The sequence below is a fragment of the Patiria miniata genome, unplaced genomic scaffold (assembly GCF_015706575.1).
Source record: "Patiria miniata isolate m_02_andy unplaced genomic scaffold, ASM1570657v1 HiC_scaffold_1, whole genome shotgun sequence".
Lineage (NCBI taxonomy): Eukaryota > Metazoa > Echinodermata > Asteroidea > Valvatida > Asterinidae > Patiria > Patiria miniata.
The window spans coordinates 3,408,103-3,431,868 of NW_024037047.1; the positions used below are offsets into that span (position 1 = coordinate 3,408,103).

General features: G+C 40.5%; 2 protein-coding genes and 1 long non-coding RNA gene across 3 annotated transcripts; 2 read left to right on the plus strand and 1 right to left on the minus strand.

Moving 5' to 3' along the window:
- Positions 1 to 7,780: 7,780 nt before the first annotated feature.
- Positions 7,781 to 13,618, minus strand: LOC119726945. Its single transcript, XM_038198824.1, has 6 exons — positions 13,245 to 13,618; positions 10,836 to 11,077; positions 9,387 to 9,685; positions 9,248 to 9,255; positions 9,058 to 9,163; positions 7,781 to 8,709 (listed from the first exon to the last, which is right to left on the minus strand). Exons 2-6 carry the CDS (start codon positions 11,063 to 11,065, stop codon positions 8,423 to 8,425), a joined length of 930 nt encoding a protein of 309 aa, XP_038054752.1. The 5' UTR covers positions 11,066 to 11,077; positions 13,245 to 13,618; the 3' UTR covers positions 7,781 to 8,422.
- A 1,135-nt stretch (positions 13,619 to 14,753) lies between these two features.
- LOC119739190 (dehydrogenase/reductase SDR family member on chromosome X-like) lies at positions 14,754 to 17,676 on the plus strand. Its single transcript, XM_038214067.1, has 2 exons — positions 14,754 to 15,000; positions 16,643 to 17,676. Exon 2 carries the CDS (start codon positions 16,664 to 16,666, stop codon positions 17,504 to 17,506), a length of 843 nt encoding a protein of 280 aa, XP_038069995.1. The 5' UTR covers positions 14,754 to 15,000; positions 16,643 to 16,663; the 3' UTR covers positions 17,507 to 17,676.
- Positions 17,677 to 19,076: 1,400 nt separating this feature from the next.
- On the plus strand, positions 19,077 to 21,094 carry LOC119739274. The gene is made up of 3 exons (XR_005272558.1): positions 19,077 to 19,907; positions 20,617 to 20,777; positions 21,071 to 21,094. It is a non-coding gene; the product is annotated as an uncharacterized LOC119739274 (long non-coding RNA).
- The last annotated feature ends 2,672 nt before the right edge of the window (positions 21,095 to 23,766 follow it).

Genomic DNA, 23,766 nt, shown 5'->3' on the forward strand with positions numbered 1-23,766 from the left:
TTGTTTTATCGTGCAGGGTCATTCTTAAAACAAGAAACATTGGGGAGGCAGTTTGGCATCAAATGCTTCAGAAGAAGTCAGCTTTGTCACCAAGATTAATTAACGATTACTGTGTGGATCACCCAGGTGATGTGGTAATTCTTGTCGACGACTGCAATGATAAAGCTGTCGTCGAGGGTGTAATGAAAGTCCTAAAAGACCAGGGTCTTCTTGGATGCAAGGTTGTTATGGCAACAAGGCATGCTCAGTGGGGAAATGGTGTATGTACAAACCGTGGGCCTAATTTACGGCACGTTATCACTAGCGGGTTTAAAGCAGGTGACATTCAACAGTACGTTAAGAAGTTGTTGACTACCAAACAAGCAATAAGTGGCTCTGTAGACTCAAATGATCATGCGAGTCTCTCTGAGTATTTGCGTACAGATATCCTGCCGCCAAGGCTTTCTTGCCTCCCAGGCATTCTTCGCACTTTGTGTAAGTTGTCGGAGTGGACGAAAGGTAAAGCTTTCACAGATTTGCCAACCGTTACCGATTTGTTTGTTAGGTTAGTGCGATGCTTGTTTGACAAAAACCAAGTCAGTGCTAAACTGCAATCACCTATGGGTCAATCAGTGGTTAAACTTGGTAAGGTTGCCTTTTTGAAGATGTTTGACGGTTCTGAAAATACAGAGGCATTTACCAAGTCTGATTTTGCTAATAAATCAGTAAATGGGCAAAGTATCCTCGACATTGGTATGAAGGTGGGCCTTATCTGTTGTGATGAGGAGGTAGACCTGGAGTCTGAAGCAAGTGAGGTCCTCTCGTCAAGGAAAGTTAGAAAGTGTTATGATACTGACAAATCACAAAATGGAACTGAGGATGCTGAGTCGGTTCCGTTGCGATCTAAAGTTGATGAAATCAAGTTTTCTTTGGCGGTCTTGCTTGAGTTCTGCGCTGGTTCGTACTTGTCACACATGGCAAACACCGTTTCTACATGGATGAGCGCATTCAAAGAAGTTGACGTTCTGAAGAATGTTGATAAGCTGTCCAACGTGTTTGCTTTTGCCAGTGGGAGAAGTTCAGCTGCTTGTTCTGCACTCGTAAGGTATTTAGTCTCCAATATCACGTCTAAGAAACAATTGCAGAATTGTGCAGACATTTTGCAGTTGCAAAAATTGATCGAATTGTGCCTTCAACTGAACTTCGAAGGTAAATGCGAAGGTTCTTTGAACAAGGAGTTTCGTACATTGTTTACGTTCAATAGGGTACGTTTGATCGGAATTTCGAAACACAAGCTGCGGCTTCTGTCGTACCTGCTGAAATATTCGGAGCAACCAAGCAGAGGTTGCAGATTAAATCTGACGTCAGTTGAGCTGTTCCGATTTGAGAACCATGACTGGCACGAGCTTCAGAAATACCTGGATTATTTCGCTGCAGGGTCCACCCAAAGTATCACATGCAAAAACCTCGGCAACTTCAGGAAAATTCCAACGCAGTTGTTTCTGGCAGAGCAAGTAGCATCAAAAAGTGATCCAAAAGCGTCTGTGTTTCTCAATTATCAGTCAGACAAAACCGGTGTTGTCTGCACTTTGGAATCTGTTGCTCTCCATGATTTTAGAGAGTCACAGTATGGTGACTGTTTGCTGTCAACATCGTCGGAATTGCTAGTCTCCTCCCTTTCGAATCTGAAAATGGTTCATACCACCATTTTCATAGGCACAATCTTGAGTTCAGCCGAAATCTGCCATCTTGTCAACAATGTGCATCTTCCGAATCTGCGAAAATTAGATCTACGGCTGAATCAAGAGATTGACGATATTGCTTTCAGAACAGTAGCATGTTCGCTGAAACACTGCAAATCTCTGAAAGACATCAGGCTGTCACTTTTTAAGGTAACAGACGAGGGTTTCTCTGAAGTAGGAAAGGTGACGGAGAAAGAAAACGAGTTGTCATGGGGGCGGTTGACAACGCTCTATCTGCTTCACTGCAACCCAAGTGATGCATTCGTGAACTTCTTAACTGGCATCCTGCAGTATCGTACAACGCTAAAAGTCCTTCACATATCAGGTCGTTCTGGTCTTGAGGACAAAGTGTCCAAGTCTGTTCTCGAGGATTTCGAGAAGAGTGTGAACAACTCAAAGCTGGCAGAGAATGTTGAAGAGTATATTATTGACAGGATGGCGTCGGTAGAAGGAGTTATATCAAAAGTCCTGACCCAAAAGGTGCAGTCAACATGGTATTTCAAATTATCAAAAGATGACTTGTGGGAGGATGTCCACTTTGCCAGCAGCGTCAATGAATTTTCCTCCGCCTAACTGACAGTTTCCCTATTTGATTTGGATGTTGGTCAAAGTGTCTCATAGTTTTCATTGTTCAAAGGCAAATACGTTTTCCTAGGTTACGGACAGTCCTTATTCATCAAAACCAGTTGGTCAATCGTCCTGAGGAGTCCTATGAGTGTTGGGAGTGCAATGTTCTCACCGTGGTTAGGGAAATGTTTCACTGATGATAGGCGCTTCTTTGCATGGAACCGGCCCTTGCACCCCATGTCATATCTGATGACAGGTGTTTGTTCTTTTGTGTCAGGCATGAGCACACACTTTGTACTTTTAATGTATCTTCTTTCAGTAAGGATGCAACGTGCGAGGGTATAATAATTTGGTTTTTGAATAGCTTTGACAAAAGCAATGGCGCTTAAAAGAAAGCGGGGAGGGGGGCGCTTTATATTGACGATCTTTGGTAAAATGAATTTTTTTTTGGACTGCCCTTAGAATCAAAAGACAGGCGATGACGATAGCAATTACCAACAGTCTCCTTGAACAGATATTTTCGCTAAGCTTGGGGACTACTCCATTGAGATCATCATTAGTTGTTCGCTTCTGCCTCCTGACACCAATTACCTCGAGTAACATTCTACTGTCACAGCTGTCAATTTTCTTTTTTCTCCAGCACGGATGTTAATGTCCAGGCTTCACATTAATCGAGTAGTACTGATTAAATAGGAGCCACGAAAAGCTGTAATTTAATGCATTTATTCACGTTGGTACACCAGCTGTTATGAAGTACTTTCTAGACATGGTGTCTTTGCCTGTGCGGTCAATCAAATACCCCTTATGTTTGAAGTCATGCACTCTGTCTGTCAGGTGTTTTGTCCCACTGCTTGTACTTGGAGGCCTAGCACTGTCAGTCATGTTGTGTGCTGTATTCTTGGTCTTCCCAACGTTCAGCCGTAGGTCTTTGGAATTGTCACTTTAACCTGTAAAGAAGCATGTGTTCTTGACATCTGTTCGGAGTCGTCCGCGGGGTCAAGATCAGTAAGCAGCGCAGGGCCGACTCTCCGGCTAGGGTTGATTCTGAAGCCAAGTTCCTCTTCCCTGCCATAGACAGCCTGCTTCATTGCATAATCCAGTACGATGATAAAAACAAAATTGTGCTAGGACCATCCTCAGTACACCTGCAGAAACGAGCAAATCCTCCATTTTACCCTCAGGATATACTACCTTGGCCTGTCACTTGTGGATTGAACCAGCTACGATGCTACCGATGCTAGACAGCTAGAATTTTCATCATCTTCCTTCTGTATGAGGAATCAAACGCCTTTTTAAAAAGGTTTTACTATTCCTTCAGGGAGTTTGTCCTGTACTCCTTCAATCACCCTCTTTAAGGCAAAATCTGGGCTACAGTCTCCTTCTCTTCGACACCTTTTTAATCACCTGTGGATTGATCCGGCTGAGGTTTTGTTATTATGTTGTAAAGTTCAGCAATGACTTATTCCCCTGTAGCTAACTGTTTTGCTTAGACCCCCTTATTATAGTATTGGGAGATATGTTCGATAAAGACCACTGCTCTGGATTTTACCTCTCCGTGTGGGCTATATTGGACACAGAAAGAATATCGCTGTAAAATAACAAAGTATAACAGGCATTATTTCATCGGGACCACAACACATATCTTGATAGATTCCGCCGCATTCTCAAGCTCTAAGAGGCCAGAGATTCATAGTCAATATTGATATTGTCAAGCACAACCCAGATTTCATTTCATAATTAGTTATCACATAAGGTGACTAGAATGGTTGTACCAAGCCTTGAACGTGTGGGATTTTTTTTATCCCTTCCAGTTTCCCAGCTTGGCTTTTTTCTGCTACCGGTAACTTTTTTATGATGTTTCAGGATACACTGAGCTTCTGGTTGGCATATTCAGCTTAGCCTGCCCTTTGATCATTACACTAATTTATTCGTCTATCTGCTTGTAATAATCGTTTTAGAGTTTTGACTATGCAACTTTTACAAGTTATCTGTTCTCCTCACTCACGTTATTGATTTAGTCAAAGTATGCTTTAGCCATATTATCCAGTGTCCCTTGAATTTTGGATGTTTGGAGTGTTGCTGTTCTGCAAGTGAACATGTGCTTCCTTATCTACCTTATTTGCATGGATGAAACGTCACAATCTCATGGTTAGACACTTGTCATCTGGAACCTGGTATTCTTCTCCACACTGTATCGCTGTTCGAGTTCAGTCTCCGTCACGATTGCTTTACAGTCATGCTTTATCTTCTTTGACCCGATCATACTGAGGAGATCTAAGAATGATTCTGATTATCAAAGATAGTAGGGCCTACAGTTCTGTGATCGTGACAGACGCTTGAGAACTTGTTGTATATATCAACATTCAAAGCACCGTTCCGCCATTTTCCTCGTACTAGGATATAATCCAGCTGATATTTGATACTTATGGCTGATATGCGTCCATCTCTTACCTGCTTGTGTTTAGGCAGCTTGGAGCTCTTGTTCTTGCATCAGATTAACCATCATTGTATTCCTGATCTAATTAGTTTTTATTGTGGAATGGGAATGCTAGATTTTTATAAAACGGGCATATATATAAGTTGTCTGTGGGTGCAATGTTCACTGCTCCTCTCAGATCATTATTAAACTATGGTCAAGACGGGTTGGAGTCCGGATACGGATAATTACCCGAGCCGAATCAGGATTGCCTTTGAATGATGTTGCTATCTTTCGTTCTGTTAACAACCATGATTTCACCTCATAATGCCTATTCCACTAATTGGTGCCTGGGTCACGTTCCGATATACGCAGATAAAATAACGAGTGATTGCGCTGACACTTTGCTGAACCTCAGTATTTCATCGTGCACAATTCGGCGTTCCTGAATTTTTAAGATTTCAATATCCCTGGATATAAAGTTTTATGATAGCTCCTCAGCTCTAGTATCTTCCATGATTGTGCCGAAATGTATATAGCTGATATTAGGAGTAACAATGTAAGCTTTGACCCTCCTACGATACAAGAACTAAATGGTCCTGGTCGCACAAACACCATCGGGATGAATGAGTCAACCGTGATCTGGTCTTATGGTGCGCCAAATACGTCAACGACCACCTAATTGGTCTGCTAAATCTACCCTGTGGCACTTCGGATATTTCCTAGCTGGGAGGAAGCAGATGCTTGGGTATAACATCTGCAGAAGCTCTCTATTTAAACAAGCGTCTCCAAGAATCAGACGTCATATACTGGTGTCATGTCTTTCCCTGCGGTGGTGTGTTGCAGAAATCCTACGTGGACATTGTCATCAAAAGTAAACCTCGAAGGTAATTGCAGGGGTTCTATGAAAAAGGGGCTGTGCCCGTTGCTGATCTATGATAGGGTGCGTTTGGTCGGCATTTCTAACAATCAGTTGCAGCTTCTGACCTACCTCCTAAAGCATTCAAAGTCACACAGTGCTGAGTTGAAATTACATATGACGACAGTGGAGCTGTTTCGGTTGGAAAAGGAAGAGTTGGGCTTACATAAGAAATACTTACTTGGAATATTTCGATCCAACAGCATTCAAGGATGTGACATTTCAGGTCGTATGTACTGATACAGCAATGAAGAGAGTAGGATAACACCGTTATTAACAGCTGGCGAGGGATCTGTATTTCATAACACTTCGTAGTGTAGGGGTGTATATAAGTACGAATACATATTTGTTTTCTTCAATTCACAACGACGGAGTGATTGGATGGTACGGAGCCATTCAGTTGCGTTGGCAATCTGTCGACAGAACGACTTTCTTTGCACAACCTTGTAAAAAGACCTGTCACATCGTACGCCACATCCAATGACAAGTCTTTGTTCTTTTGTGCATTAATTAGTATACCCTTTGGGCTTCCAATTATTTTTCCCCTCGGGTTCGGGTAGGGCGCATCGTGCAAGGGGTTGGCGTATATTATTACTCCGATCATATCTTTGAAGGTTTGTATATTGCTTTTGGAGATCTATTGAGATTTGTCTTGCTTCTAGTCGGTAGTTGAATTCAAGTCGTATGGACTTGGTGTAAATTTAGTGTAGAGCCATGCTTTGTTAAATTTGCATGTTCTTTTGGGTGATGGGTAATCTTATCGCAGCCTGTGTTTTAGGTTCAAGAACCGCACTTCTGATAAATGCCATTGTTATTATGTACGTTTTCATTCTCTGGTTTGATATCATTATATTTTGAACTAGCTACATATAATGTTTATCGTTCTTGATATTAAAAACAAACAAAGAAAAGAAGCCGTCAAATACATTAAACTTGTAAACGGGTTAAAGTCTTTGACACTTTAACTGCACTTTTACATGGTGTTTAATTTTTTCTAAAATACGGTTCAAATAATACCTGCTTTGTTCTTCTTGCTCTGTACTAATATTACAGCATTACAAAGCTAAATCATCAACTAAACGTTATATTGTCTAAATATTGTAATATGTTCATGTAGCACCATACATAATAATGATTGGAAAGCCTATTTCCTGAACTACTTTTGATGAAAAGAAAATACTGAAATCACTCAATCCGTTCAAAAAATCACCATTTAAACGTCATGACCCTAAAACATGTTTCGTGAAAAAAGGAAAATTTAGTGTGCATTTAGACTGTTTAGAACCACAAAGAAAATGACACAAAATAATACTTGTTTGAACAACTGTCAACAACTGCAGTACACAATATCTTTATAAACAACCCTGGTTAGGCAAACGGTATGATTAATACTATCCTCTGTTTTGAAAGACGGGCCTTGAAAAAGTACTTTGTTTGATATTTTTAACTTTTAAACAGAGGTTTTATCGCAGGTGATGTTTGAACACAATGTGTGACGACAATTCTTGAAATTGCATTTTTGGACGAAAGAGGTTTTAGGGTTATTGTATTTAAACGGTGATATTCTTTTAATGGATCTAGCAATTTCAGTATTTTTGCATCACATGGAAGCTTATGAAATTGGCTTTCCAGCAAATATTATGTTTGGTGCTAAAGATGTTACTCACTTTGTATAAAGTGGAACAATGGTTATACGTGTTAAAGGACATGAAAGTGGTGTTGGTTTACCAATAGGTCACGTAATGTAAGTCGTATGTTGGCTCTCTAACTTTTCAGTAACATTCTTTGATGTGACCAGTGCATGTTTCTCGAAAACAAAATATGGTAGATTCGACCCATCGAGTTACCTAAGATATCATGTTTAGTTGTTGTTGTAAATATAGTGGTACTGTTTAATCACTTTTTAATAATTAATAATAAGTATTATTCGCGTTTCAATGTATGTAAGGAATCTTCATTTTTATTTGAGTACAACAGTATGTGTAATATCATATTCTTTATTTCACTTTTCAGCTATTAATCATAATATAAAACTCCAAATAAGAAGTCATTTGTTCAGTCGTATACATTTAACAAGAAAATAACGGCGAAGGTCTTAAAATTTGGAAGGAAGTGATTCTTAATGTTCACACAAACATTTTGATAGAAGTGAAATTGGAGAAAAAAAAGCTTACCGATGAGGAGTATAATTCTTAATATTCAGTTTGCGAACCATTGGCTATCACATTGATATCTATATTTTGTCTCTGGTCTATAAATAAATCACATTGTTAGTGATATAAAACTGAAAAAGAAGTACCATGCACATCTAAACACATAACACACAGTATCAAAAGCTTAACTGTACAAGTCCGTTTTGCATTCAAACTCCTTTTGGCTAAGACGAAGGCCTACGTGCAACTATTTGACCATAATTCTGTTGTGCTTGATGTTAGTATCACCTTGTGGTCCAAACTTGAAAATTGATTATTACTAACGACGTTCAAGCAAGGTGCAGATTTAGATGACAATTTCTGAAGGACTATTTCTACAAAGCTATTTCCTCAGTGGGTCATTGTAACTTTCCTTTGCCTGATTTTTTACACCTAGTTTTACACTCTTCAATCAGCGCGTTGCTTTTATAATAAATCTTGCAAATGGTGGGGAACAATTCCAAGTCCTGTACAGTTCTTTGCAAGCCAAGTGAACCACACCCTCATGATCCGTTCCTCTTTCACCTAAACGTTTCCTTCAGTCCATTAACAAACTGTTCATCCCGCCTTTACAGGCATGAAGTCGCTTCAGAGGCTGGAATCAAGACTAAACCGCGGTCACTGAACTGCTTTGATTGCTAGTAACGTTGCTGTCTGTTCGTGCCCTCGCCAGAGCAGCGTACAGCACTTCGGTTGAATTCGTAATTGGACGTTTACTTTGCTTGCTCTGCTTCTTCTTGCTGCGTATGTACATGAAGGCGGCGACGTTGGCTATGATCACGGCAACCACGATACCCGTACCGACGAAGAGCGTCTCACTTGCCACCCAACTGGAGACGTTTGTCTGTTTGCCTGTCGGCTTCTCTGATTTTCTGAGCGGTCGTAACGTTGGACCTGTTGATGAAAAGACGAAAAGGTGATTTAAAATAGATTTAACTACAATCAGGAATTGGTACCACGCTGCAAACGAGATTATACAGGCAATTGGCCTTTTTTTCAGAAAATGGAGAAGGCGTTGTACGTAGGCCAAACATCGCCACTGTCTGGCCGCACGAACAAGCAGTATCAATTTTTTAGCAGTTTTTAATTTACCGTTTGTAAAAAAAAAAGAGTGTATTATGTTAGTAATTGCACTAGGGTCGGATAGGGTCGACGTGTTTTATTATGAAGAAAAGGCAGCATTTCCAGTAAGATTAATGTCTTAGAAACAACCTATGCGCATCGCTGCGGAAACATACTTACCATCATTTCCCCTGTGAAGATTCTTAGGCGATGTTGCAGCACCTATTTTCGTCACAGTTGTAACATCATTAGCGGTTGGGTCTAAATGAAAGAGATGCCCATAGTGCTGTTAATTATCTTTTTTGCATGGTTATGTATGTTATTAAGTAATGTAGGCTTATGTAATCAATCATTGGGATACATTGTTTACCACATTGACTATGGATTAAAATGTATACGGAATACAGTTCTCATGCTGGTTTATTAAAACCAAACGTATTTGGTTACATTCAATTCATAGGAAACTTTAATATTGAAAATATTGATTATACAATCTCAATGAAAACTACCTTGAAGAGGTCTGGACGGTCTTTTCTTGTCATACTTAAAAGGGCGCTCTCCTTCATTTGCTGACATCGGGGACGTCATCGATGTACCACATGGGTTGATGTTGCCTCCATCCTCAGTAACGTCATCTCGCCTTGTGCCAATTATGGAAGTACGTCTACAAGAGGTACTTGCTTCATCGAACATGCAGCCAGGCACCAGACAGTCTACAGAGCATTCTGCGTTGGCACGTTCGGTACAAGGCGAGGCCGTGGTCAGACCGTGGTCAGCGCAGACAGTACAGGAAGCACAAAAATAATACCTGTGAAAAACAATGGCGGTGAGTCAAAATCAACATAACTGTCTTCGCAATGTTATTGGCACATGGTAAATAAAGGTCCTTACGTGTAGTTCTTTTAACTATATATTATGAGCAGATGGCATAATGTCCTTATTTGTACTATCTTTGCGCGATTAATTATGTCTCTAGACTGCGTATGACCTCGAGAAACTGACCACTTGTTTCCAAATTAAGTCATAGATATGCACAATAGTTGTCAACTTTGTCGGTAGACAATTTAACAAACCAACATTCTTGTCGTGGACCCAGAATGTTTGGGTCCACGACAAGAATGCTGGTTTGTTAAATTGTCTTCCTACAATGCTGACAACTATGTCAACATTGTGCATATCTATGACTTAATTTGGAAGCAAAAGATCAGAAATAAAATTGTAGTGAGTGATAACAACTTGAAGTGGCCTTTGGATATAGACCTACCGCAGACTCGTCGTCAGCCATATACGGCACCTTTAGGATATAAAAAGATCACCACTTATCCTAATATAGGGGTTGAAGGAATGATATAGATAGATATCCAAAGATAGACAGAAAAACTCAGGCGAACACAATCAGAAGTAATCACTGATAATCACACATATTGCACGCGTGCTGGTATAACCCCATTGGTCGCAGGATCGGAGCACCGAGGGCGTGAGCACCACTTGCGCGCTACCGTGGTTCGAACCCATTGATCGCCATTGCTTTATACATAATGGCGATGAAAGGTTGCAACTAAGTAAAGAATGGTTTATTCGCGTTCAAGTAGGAGTTAAATTAGCCATATTACGCTTGTATTCTTTTTCACAATCTCTGGGACAGCACTGATTGTTCATGCTTATAAAATCACTTCTGTGAAGGGAAAAGGTCAGTATAAGGCGCCAGTGGCGTAGCCAGGAATTTTTCAGTGGGGGGGGGGGGGAGGGGTGGCTGGAACATTTCATGGGGGGGGGGGGGGTTGGCGTCATGTAGATCTATGATATTTTTTTAGGAACTCAAGGCGTACACCTTAAATTTGCGGCTTCTCTCACAACACCCCAACAGTTGCTTACTAGTTAAAATTGCAGCGAACGTGAAGTTTACATTTGTTTGTTTTTTGAATGACATTCTATCCTACGAATTCGTGTCTACTTACTTGACCTTTCCATCCGACTTCACGCGTTCGTAGTGAACCCGCCCCTCCGCGCGTTCAGTCTCGGAAACCACGATGGCGAACTCGCGCCCTCGACTGCATGCTGGGTATCTCGGGTAGAGAGTCTCCATGTCCTCCGTCACCGCCTGTCCCTTGAAGTCAATGGGCGATAAGTCAGACAACGCTCCAGTAATGGTGCAGACGACCAGTGCGAGTAATAGAACTGAGTCCATCTTTTTCTTTGGCTGAAATTGATTCAAATATCCTTTGAGATGAAAATCGTTTGAGATTATAATGACTAGACCAGTCCTGTATCTGTATCTGTATCATTATAGTCGGTAAAGCACCCCAGGGGAAACTCACACCAATTTAGAGAGAAGACAATGAGAAGAAAAAACAGTCTTAGAGGTGGGAGGAAAAGCCCAGAAGATATTCTGGGGGAAACCCACGTAATCATGTAGGGACTAAAAACCCAATCCATATATTGACCCAGGTGGGATTCGAACCCGGGTCACAGGGGTGGAAGGCGAAGAAAGTACCGCTACACCAACCTGTAATGCTGCTTCCAGAGCAATCAATGTCACAAGTAAGAGTCAATCAGTGAGATAGGTAAAAGGACACTAGGTTGGCCCTCTTAGATCAGCAACAACTCGGGGCTGTGTAAAGTTCGATTCAGACTCAGGCCGCGTCCGAAATGAGCTTCCAGCGCTACGACTACGTCTATTGTCATCTCGTCCCCGCGTATTTTCAATGGGCGCGGACCTAGACCTAGCTTTAGACGGCTGATGCAGCCTCACTGTAAACTTCTTATTCGGTCTCTTTTTTTTTTTATAAAACAGCAAAACCAAAAAGTGTGCAGTGTCACGAATTCAACCCGTGCAAAGCCAGTATTTCAATAGTAAACTTTTGAAGTACGTGTACTGCAATAAACTCTTTGTGTCAAGCATTATGTAAATACTACACAAAAAGAAAAGGACTTCGCGCCTTTTTCCACAATAACTAGAAAATATGTGTAAACTTAGCAAGCAGTGTGTCTTTACAGTGAATATTGACACAGGCCCGACCTTTAGAAGTGTTATCAGTCTGGAGTACTTGAAAGCGGAAATTTCCATCGGGGTTTTTATCTTTAAGTGTATATGCATGGCAATTGATCATGAGGGAGTGGAAAATTACTCTGTCCTGGAAATTGAGTCTGTGTGTATTTTGGCACTGTGCCAATCTGAGAATTGCACAGTCATGATGTACGCTTAACCACAGTCGGTTGTCTGGTGTGCACAGGTTATTGGCCCACTCACGCATGACTGATACGGGGAACAAGACTACATAACAGTTACCGACTGTGTAAAACTTGTTTGTTAATTTGTTCGCGTTTTTTTTTTTTTTATAAATTGAGTATTTTTATGGGTAAGGTTTTTAATGAAGTAAACGATGGTGTATTGCCATCACACCGCTTCATAACTCCGTTTCGTTTTATCAGATAATGGATCACCTTTTTAGCCCAGAAGCTATTATTTTTTTGGCTAAGATCCGCAACATTGGAGTGATTAAGTGAATAGCCTAAGATGTTAAAGCGTTTTCTGCCTTGAGTTTTCATTATCGATGTACACATTGTGGGTGATACCCAAATTGTTGCTTTCCACGCGTTGCCTCTTGGGTTGCAGAACAGTAAACAAACTGTAATAGACCCGCCCTGTAATTCCTCGACTTTTGGGAGAATTTTCCGTCCAAAGATGATTATCCCTAAAAGTAGTCCTGAAGCCCAATTTAGCCCATCGCCATTTAGAAAAAAAAAGATGCCTATGCCTCATTGCAAAATAGAGCAGTGTAAGAGCCCAATTTCATCCAAATGTTATAAGACTTCAAGCTCGCAGTCCTGTTCACGGCTTCCACCCGTCATTATGTCTTGTTTATTAAACCTCAAGTTCATGGCTTACAGAATGTTCTAATAGCAGAGCATTTATACTCAGACGCGCCCGAAATTTGCGCGCATGTAAATGACCCCATCAATTTTCCCATAGACATGTGTGTTTACTGAAAGCCGTAGCAAAGTCGGACTAGGTTTGAGTGTCTACCTGTGTTTTTCGATGTATCCATAAAGAGCAATTTGACATACATAAGTGAGCTCAAAAAAAAGAAGGAAAGCCCAATTTTATAAAAGTTGTCTTATAGAACTTATAAAAGTTGTCGTTTGTTCGCTACCGTGTTTCCAAAAAAAGTTACCTTTCCTCGTTGACGGAATTATTAACGGAAATCGATACTTTGAATGTGGTTTTCGATTAAAAAAACAAAAACAAAAAAAACAAATATGGGAAAACAGTATAATTTTGAAGAATCCATAAATGCAATGTCAAATACCATGGTGAAAAGTTATATCATGTTGTTTATAAGTTAAAGTACATAGCAATTTCTTACCTTCTTTGCTGACGGTGAAAATCGTGAAGTATCCCAATAAACTCCGGTTTAAAATTCACTCAAACAAAACATCCACGTAAAACCGTGTGCAATTTTATTCAAAAGCATGTGTGCACGCCGTGAAATACTGTAATCATGTGTGAAGTTAGTCAACTTAATTCGTAATTTATAAGCAGAAATAGCATGTGACCCTGCCTTTATTTACTTAGTAGTGCGTGATCTTGGATATACTAAATATAGCCATTGCAGAGTGTCAATATAGTTTTGTATTGGTACAAAGTCCTTGCAATTTTATGGAAAGGTTGCATCAGGTAAAGACGAGACCAGCAAACAAAATTATATAGAAGCCATGAAAACAAAAAAGGTACAATCGACCAATCCGTGATTAATTTCCAACATGCGTGCACAAAAATCCAACATGCATGTGCGCTTTATGCACGCAGCTGGAACGTTCAGCTTGGCATTAAAGGTACAGTGGACCGTTTGCAGCTATCCAAAAGTAACCGACTAATTATTGCTAAAATTCACTAGATTTAAAAATAGCAATGAACTAAACTCTCTGTGAAATTGTGTCCGCTGGCATGCTTATACCGTTTCAATACCGTTTCATAAGTTCATGTCATCGTATTATTCAGCGAAATCTTCGTTCTTGACCAGACTGCAGAGCAGGGAACATTTCGCAGTTACTTTCACCTTTGCATGGAGAGGTATTTATACTTGATCATCTGACAATTTCTGGAAGTGACACGTCCGATTTACAATGCTAATTAAGGATATCAATCACTCAATAACACATCACAGTACGCTTAGCACCTGACAAGCTCTTCCAAACGAAAGACGAGTTCAATCATTTCCTCGGGGAGTCAGGTTGGCGTAGCGGTACTTTCCCCGCCTTCCGCCGCTGTGACCCGGGTTCAAATCCCGCCTGGGCCAATATGTGGATTGGGTTTTCAGTCCCTGCCAGATTCCGTGGGTTTTCCCCAGAATATTCTTCTGGGCTTTTCCTCCCACCTCTAAAACTGTAACTTCTTCTCATTGTCTTCTCTCCACATGTTTCTTCAGGCTTGCGAGCTACAGTGCCTAGGGCGCTTTTGATGAATCCTTGGTTTCATTACCAGAAATGATTAATAATAATAACAATAATGATCTTCATCATGGAAGTTTCAGGCAGTGCATGCTCATCGCCATTGCATATAGTTACTATAGGAAGTCGAGCGACTGGAGGCCCTGCGGAGACTACCGTGCCCTAAACAGAGGGACAGTACGTGACCGCTACCCGATTCCCTATTTGCAGCCAATCTGGACGGTAAACACGTGTTCTCAAAGATAGACCTATAAAAGACTTCATTTCCATGAAGCTAGCTTGGGTGGGAGCTATGGCACGAATGTTGATGTATACTGTTTTGCCTCTCGTGGCGCGCCATATACAATGTACCACATTGTGTGTCAAGGTCAGCTGGTAACAACAGCGACGGCACCAGCCACACTGTACATGTATATATAGCTTTTCCTGTCATGCCATGCTGCATGCACGTTTTTGTACCGCTCGTTTCCAACGTTCAAAATACCGTTTCATAGCTTCATGTTATCGTGTTATTCAGCGAAATCTTCGTTCTTGACCAGGACTGCAGAGCAGTGAACATGGTGCAGCTACTCTACACCACACTGGGAGAGGTATTTGTGCAGATGTATAGTGAGCCGAGTGTTATAGACGCATGTTTCGAGACATAGTTTCGCCACTTCGCACATAAACTGTGTAAGTTTGTTGTATGTTCGTCCACCCGTCTTTCATCGTCGTCATTTTATTAAGGCAGTGGATATTTTGCCGGAGACGGCAAACCGTTAGTAAACGTTAGCTTGCCGGATATGCACTAAACATGCGCAATTACTGTTTGTTTGTTATTTAAGACATTTCCGGTGACACATTTTAGTCTGGCTCCATGCTAACATTATCGTTGTAACTTCGTATTCACAAGATGGGAATCAGACCATTTTACAATTTCAGACTTTATTTCCCTTTAAAAACAATCATCCAGAGCCACAAGTCTGAAAGTTATGTAATACTCTGCAATAAAATGTTTGAGACATTTTAAAATAATAAAAGAAGAATATTCTTATTTTTGGGGATGGGGAAAAAAACGTTAGACATGTCGCCAGCGGGGATCGGGATCGAACCTGGGTCTTCCCGCTCATGAGAATAGATCCGTTGCTTACTCACTAAACAAAGGGTACTACACAACTGGTAGTGGTAATTTAATATATCTTATAATTCAGCCCTATCTTAGAGAGTACAGCGCCCTCTGTTGATATGGATTGCCGCCGGCAAACCTTTAGTAAACGTTAGCTTGCCGGCTTTACCTCCGGCAAAATATCCACTTTCTTTTATTTGCTCTGTCTCCCTTGTATTCGTAACTTTGTGAAGATTATACAACTACTGACGTAACCTACATGTATGCCATCCTGTAATACACATAGTAAAGTCCCACACTCAGCTGCTCCCAGACTCGAATTTGTATCCCTGTGGAGACATTTTTTTTGTTCTCGTGTAGTAAACATTTCGATTTTGAAAGTGAAGTTTCGAAATGCTCTTTTTTAACCAGAATTAATTTCCTTGGCTGAAATTCGGACTTAATATCCCTATTCTAAAACTCTTCCATTTGCGACAAAATCAACCCACCTTGGAAATTCCTAGTTTTTGAGTAAAATCCATATCGTGAAAACCTTGTGGAGAACTATTCATCTATAGAAATTGCCTTGTGGAGACCTTTACAATATTTTGTTCCCTATTGTGTGCGTGTCTCCACAAGGATACACATTTGAGCAAACTCTGGCTGAACTGTCCGACCCTGTCCATGTTTGAACACTAGTTAAGAGTGATATAAGGTGAACACTGTTTTCATGAACATCTTGATACCCCACAAGACTAAAGGTTGCCATGGTATACAGGTAATTAAGCACATAGAGGGTGTGGGGTACCAACATATCCCTTATAAGAGTCGTAAAAATATGATTATAATGAACAAAGCATTTAGGAGTACATCACTATGACAATCCTGAACTACTGATTATATTTATCTTTGTGTTGGGTGTTTGTTTGTTTATTTGCCATAGTTAATTGGTTGTTTCTTTAAACGTTCATCATAAACTGTGACGTGTTTTTTTTCTGGGTGGAGTGATGGTTTATTTTTGTTTGCATTAATTTGTTTGAACAAGTTCTGGGTGTGCGTCTGCTGACGAAGGGTATGATACTGTCAGAAACCTAAAATTCCCAAATTATTCAAAACCAAACAAACTGTGTAAAACGGTGCAAACTTCAAACATCACTCTTATGACTGACTTCACCATGCAAACCTATATCTTATCAGTTTCTGTGTGTTTTTTGTTTGTTTTTGTTACAGTGCAATTGAATTGTGTTGGCCATGTCTCCTTCGTCAATGGTTGGTCGCGTGTTTTTGGTTACTGGTGCTTCGGATGGCATCGGAAAGTATACAGCGCTACGCTTGGCCCAGACGGGGGCTACCGTACTGATGCACGGCCGCAAGACCAACAAACTCCCGCAAGCCGTGAACGAGATCTCGCGAGAGACAGGTAACAGGTGGCTAGAGGCGTACACGGCCGACCTGTCCTCCTTGAGCCAAGTCCGGGCTCTCTCAGAGGAGATACACCGCAAGCATGGTCGCCTGGATGTACTGGTCAACAACGCCGGTGTGTTCATGCCAACGAGGACCGAGACCGAGGACGGGTATGAGATGACATTGGCTGTCAACGTCCTCGCTCCGTTCCTGCTGACCTCGCTGCTCATGGATCTCCTCCGCTGCGGGAAATCAAGCCGAATCGTCCACGTGACCTCCTCTTCGCATATGGAGTGCACAGCAGTCAACGTGCGTGAGCTGGCAACAAAAATCAACTACGGGGACGGCCGACCGGCTTATGTCCTGTCCAAGATGTGCGAAGTCCTCTTTACATACAAGATGGCAGAGCTGTTCATGTGTAGAGGAGACCACAACATCACCGTCAACTGTGTTGACCCTGGGATGGTGAACACCTCTATGCTTATCAAAGCACGAGGCGGTCCGATTGGAATGCCTGTTGAGAACTCGGACTTTGTACTCAGGGCAGCCTCCGACCCCGCGCTGGATGGGGTAACAGGGAAATATTTCGAGGACTACAAGGACACTAAATCTGCGGATATTTCTTATGACAAGAATCTGCAAGATAACTTGTGGAATGTCCTGCTTGTTCTATCAGGGACGGCCTTCTAATCCTATCAGTTTATATTAAAACAGTATTTCCTGTGTCAAGGTCGTCATGACCTAAACATTTAGGCCCATATTGTTTAGTAGTATTATCAGCATTTTAACTATGATGTGGTTACGTAAACGTTCTTTTTATTGAGGGAAAGAGGAAATACAGGGTGAGTAAAAAAAAAAAACAACACCAAACCCACATGTCGGAACCATTGTTATAGTGAAGTTTTGCAGATAGCACTTTTAAAATCTCAGATTTGAGAACCCAATTTATAAGCTCTCTTTCACTGTTCTTTCAGCAAAACCAAAACAAATCACAAAGGGATGTGTGTGAGAGGTTTTTGTTTTGCTGAAAGAACGCACTGTTTTTGTGATCCGCGGACCGAACTTCAAAACGGTGGTTGTGTACTTGAAAAGTACGTAAGTGATTGAATTGATTCTTGCACTAAAAGAAAGCTTATGGACTTGACTTTCATATCCTATATTCAGAAGGTGCTACATGCAAAACTTCACTAAAATGATAGTCCCAACATTTGGGTGTCTTTATTGTTTACTCATCCTGTATATGAATAATCTAATGAGCTTACGATGGACTCTTGCGGAAATCAGTTATTTGTTTCCGTCACGTATTAGCGTGGCCTTTATACGTTGCATCGGAGCATAACTATTTGGTGATATGGAATCATTAAATCCTGCAGAGAATCGGTGATGATTCCCTTAAGATTGACTGTGTAGTTTTATCATCAATTTCAAGAGCCTCTAAGTGCTATACAGCCTTGTCTCTGTGTAATTTTATTTCTCAAAAACGGTATTGTGAATATTCAGCTTAATTGTTCTCGACGTGTTTACCTTTGAGGAAAACACTGTTCGAACCATATTTGAATATGCATGGCCATGAGCTGTGTATGTGACCTTTTGGTTGTTTTCAATCCGTGTTTATCGTGACCGTTGCAAATGAATTCTTTGAGTTTCAAAATAACTAGGCCGATATACATCATGCACATGTACATGTTTTAGATTTCTCCTCTTTTGGCGCATGCAGGGCTTAATTCAAAGGTTAGTTTATGGGCTGTCTAGACTGTTGGATGGATGAATGCAGGCTTGGCATTAGAGCTGTACTGATTGAATGTGTTGTTGTTGTTTGTTGTTGTTTGTTGTTGTTGTTTGTTGTTGTTTGTTGTTGCAGCCCATCGCCATCTTACATGATTTCATTGTAAAAATGCTCCATTCCGTTGCAAAACGCTCCTTTGTAAAATAAAGAAATTTGATTGGTCCAATTTTATCGAAATTACATAGAAATTCATTTTCAAAGTCCTCTCTTACACGGCTTCTATCCTTCTTGTTGTACAAACCCCCCACGTTTTTGGCCCACAAAACTGCTCAAATAGCAGAGAATTCGAGGGCATACAAATTGAGCTTTGGCCGGCGTAGGTATTATTGGGCCTATTCACTGACCTGCACCCCTAAGGTTGAGCGATGGGGTTAGGGGTCGGGTCGGGATACGCGTTTTCACGGTCAAGTGATTGTCACGTCACTTTAGCTAGGCTAGCCTGGCAAACTGTCAACAAACTGCCACAGGAAGTAGGCCGTCAGCTGGACTGGAAAATTCGTTCGTTTCGTTCCAGCAATCGCGGGTCTAAAATTTTTTAACAGTTGTACCGAAATACACTACCAAAGAATGATACTACAAAAGTTCTCCACATTTCGTCCAGCAGTTTTTTGATAATTTGACTCGAAAAAGCGAACTATTTGTCCATTGTGGACGTTCAAAAACGTACCGCGCCTACGTTAAAAAAATCCGCCGCGTATGACGCATCGTACCACGTGACGTGAACTGTCCAATTAGACACCAGATATGAGGTCGCAGGTCATGACATTTAACAAACATGGCGGCGTCCATTGGCAAATGTGCGTCAACGTAAACATCGACCCGTGCAAAAAAGAAGTGTTTGCACTCATAATCTGTCACGTTTGAGGGGGAAAATGCGAAGGATCTGATGTCCGGTGATAGTAAGTTCATTTCCTGTGCCAAAGAGTGGCTGAATTTCACAATGACACCGCCGAATATACCCACGATGTGTGGGGAGTGGATCTGCTTTGTCCGTATCGTACTGTACAGTACATCATGCACTACCGGCGCATGTAAACAAGGCAGTCCGGCCGGCCGATCTCACCCGTGGCGGTTTTTATAGATAGTAAACGTCTCGGTGCTGCAAGAAAAGGCAAACCATACACTTCAGCTGAGACCCAGATTTCTTCACCGAAAAAGCTCCGGACAAAGTTCAAGTTTCTTTTAATTGCCTATCTACATAACTGTGTCATGCTGCACACAAACTCAACCAGGATTTTGATTTCGATGAAAACCTCAATTCAAGGACAAGCTGCAACAGTACAACAAGCAGAACTTCCGTTGGAGGTAGGCCTACATGTCATTATAATGAAGGCGATTGTGTATTTATGTGCCCCAAAAAAGAACCAAAAAATCCATGTTTGGGTTTAATTGTCTTGAATTGAGGGTAAGATTAGGTTTTAATTTCTTTGAGGGAAACTGGGGTGACACAACGATAAAAACACAATGCGAAAACAAAGCTGGTGGTCACCACGATGCACCGTGAATGCACAGAACCGCATCGATTTGGATGGCGTTAACTGAAAATGCATAGGAAAAAATTATTTTCTTGCAAAAGATACCATTCAAAATTAAAACAGATTCCTGGTTATAAAAAAACACCTTTTCTTTCTCTACGGCATTGGACTGTTGGGTACGTCACTTGTTTACCGAGTGGTTTTTGGACTTTACTTTCCTTTTAGAAAAATTCTCTTAAGTCGATGAAGAAAAATGTCTTCAATGACAAATAGATCTTATTTGAAAAACCCAGTAAAAAAGGGGTTTTTTTTTAGTTCCATGATTCAAACCGAGTACCTCTGGCACTGAAAATAAATGTCTAACGTTAAGATGCCAAAGTACAACGGGTACTGCACAAAATCCCATAATAAAATGTTGTGCAGTCTCTTTCTCCATTGTTGAAGGATACTTTTATGGAGGTGTGAGGGTAGTCTTTCCCTTTGTATAAAATAGCAAAATACCTTATTATAGAATTTACTATTTGATTATATATATATAGGCCTAAGGGATGAACGTCAGGAAAAGGGAGATGTTCTGCGACTGACTGTTCAACCCCGATCAACAACTTAGTTTCATGAGAATGTCCCAGCTTGCTGAACTGTTGGAATTCTTGAAATGATTTAGAAGCCGAAGGAACTGGCCTTGGATCTCTTTATATCGGTAAGATGTTTCGATTGTTATTCAGAGTTCAAACAGAAATAAACTTTAATGGAATTTTCAAAATGAAAACTTCTTGATATTGCTTTGGAAGCTGAAAAGGTTGGTTCTCAAAAGCTACCAATGTTTACATATTTACAGTGGAAGGCAAAACGATCGGGCACGTGATCTTTCTATAATTTAACTCTAGATTGAACAAGTTGTTTTCTTTCTTCTAAAGCACATCCACAGTAATCATTGTTTTTGATCATCAGATACTAAACCTGTGTATATTTTACTATTTATTTTTTTTACAGAACTAATAAGTTGACATATCGGCTAAGAAGAGAATATCCACAGGTCTCTTTCCTTGATATATGCGACATCATCTACACCGCTACTTTATCTGCTGGATGTGTGGTTGAATCTCTGGGGACTTCAGAGGAGGATTCAAAACTGAAACTTTGGCTTTAGAAAGCAAGACATACGCTCCATCCTGTTGTTATGCCGTTACTGCACAAGATTTGATGAGAACTTTGATGTAGTGATAACATTTACTTGAAGTTGTATTAGCACGACTAGTTAGCATTTGACATTATAATGAAAATAATGAGTAACTCTAGATTTTTCAAAACTACATAATTGTATCCTTCTGTTCATTAGTGTTGGTTTTATTCATTTTAATTCTTTTTAATTATTAAAAATTAGTTTCAGTAGAAAGGCAAATTCTGTGAATTTTAACAGTGAGACTAGCCACATATGACAAGCCAAATCACTCTCTTTAATGTGTAAGCATACGAAATAGCATGAGTTATGGTTTTGTTTTCTTTTTATTGATATACATGCAAACATTTTTCGGTGCTAATCAATGTATCAATAAATAAAAAGCTGAAATTTTCTTTGACAAAAGACTGATCTTAAGGCTTTTCTCCAAACCAAGATGGCTGTTTTGATTAGATAGCAAATAAATGTACAATGGTTGATTTTTGAAATTATTAAACCAGACTCTGACTTCTATCTGATGGTCCTTTGATTTATAATTGTATTTAAAGCCTGTTTCACTCCAAAAAAGGTGGTCTTTCTTACAAGTAGAAGGTTCTTTAAGTGACGTACCTGGTTCACCACAGCAGATCCAGAGGGTTTGGGGGCATAGCACCCTTTTTTTTTTTAAATTTTATATGCGTAAGTTTGCTTTGTTTAAAGGGACATGTCTTGTCTGCTTTCCTGTTTCTTCTGCTGGTTACATGTACAGGTATTTATTTACTCTAAAGACACCTCCATTTTGGGCACCCCCTGTCTTTCATTAATGATGAGCTCGTTCCATCACTGCATTATAAACCTTCAAAATAATTGCATTGTTGTATGCTGCCAAATAAATTAGAGTGAAATATTTTTTGGAAGAGGGACTGTGGTGATGTCTACCAGATGAGAAAACAAAAGATCATGTTCTGTGTGACCCAATTGCCAATGTACATAAAAGATATTTTTTAACTCTAAAATCTCCTGGGTCAGATTGACCCAGAATCTGAATCCAAATTTGCTCAGTCCTTTTCTGGGTAAAAAAAATACACATTTCAGTCAAAATGACCGAGAAACATGTCTTTTTTTTACTCCAAAGTGGTCATTTATGATTCCAAAAGGGGTAAATTTTTGACCCGAAAAAGGACTGAGCAGACTGAGTTTGACCCAGGAGTTTCTAGAGTGTAGGATGTGACAAGCTATAGTGCTGTACGTGCGTAGTTTTGAAATTGGAAGTGCCAACGCAAGGTCTCAAACCGGAAATGTGGGTTTTTAGCATACATACATGTACATGTACATAACATTGGCAAACTTTGATGAAGTGTAAAAAAAAAACTGCAGCATATTTGCTGGAGAACTTTTGACATAGCGTTTGTGATGTACTGAACCCCACATATGTGCATTAAAAAAGTAGACCCAGTGTTGCTGGAACGAAACTCATTTTACAGCCGGTTTTTGAGTTTCAGCTGATGGCCTAAAGTGGACATTTTATGAATGAACTGTAGTAAATCATAGTGGAATGGCAGTTATGCTGGAAAACCGGTAAAACAATTTTGAAAAAAAAAGGCACAGACGACATTGGCTAGTTGGGGATCGTTTTGTCCCAGCCTCCTATGTTTCTTTGAAGTTTAATTTATGAAGGTCACTAATTTCACGGTTTAAATAAAAGGCACGAAGGGAAAGTGGTATATAACCGGAAAAGAACCTAAATTGACACAACGAGAAACATCTTGCTCAAAAATACTACACTACCAAACAATTATCACATTAACGTATTCCGCATGAAATGGTCAGGAATCAATCAATGAAGGTGATGTAGAGTATTTAGACAGTGCCACCACTTTAATGGATACTTAAAATACTGCGAGAATCACCCATCCATTAATTGTAACCATGATGTCACACACGCACATACACACCCAAGAGTGTATTTGCCTACAATCCGGGACCCCCCTGTTGTCCCTCTTTTGTTTGTACATTATTTTTTTAGGAAGACCTCCCATATGTTTTGTACACGAATCCTAATTGGGGCCCTTTCGGGAATTGGGGACCCTATTGTCCTCTATTGTTCAACGTCCACTATTGGATGCAGAAACAAAATCATTGTTGTTCTGTAGTTGTGTGTGGGGGGGGGGGGAACAAACACTCGTCGCCTACGGGACTAAAAACTGAAAATGCTGTTGGGGACAGCAGAAAGTCCCCATAACTCGGTTCTCATACAACCGTACGTACGTGTATCCACCTCCCGCAGTGGACGTCCTATTGTACCTCTTTTAAGGAAGACTTTCAAATGTTTTGTACACGATCCCAATCGCGGACGTATGTTGGAAATCGGGGACGATTATTGTTCTCTTTTGTTCTCCGTTATTGTTTGATCACGGTTTGAATGCATGAACACGCCTTCGGCTTTACCGACAGGGCATAACAGTCTTACGATTAGGAAGTGTTAACTCTATTTTTTTTTAATAAAGTGACATGCAACCCTTCGCATGCT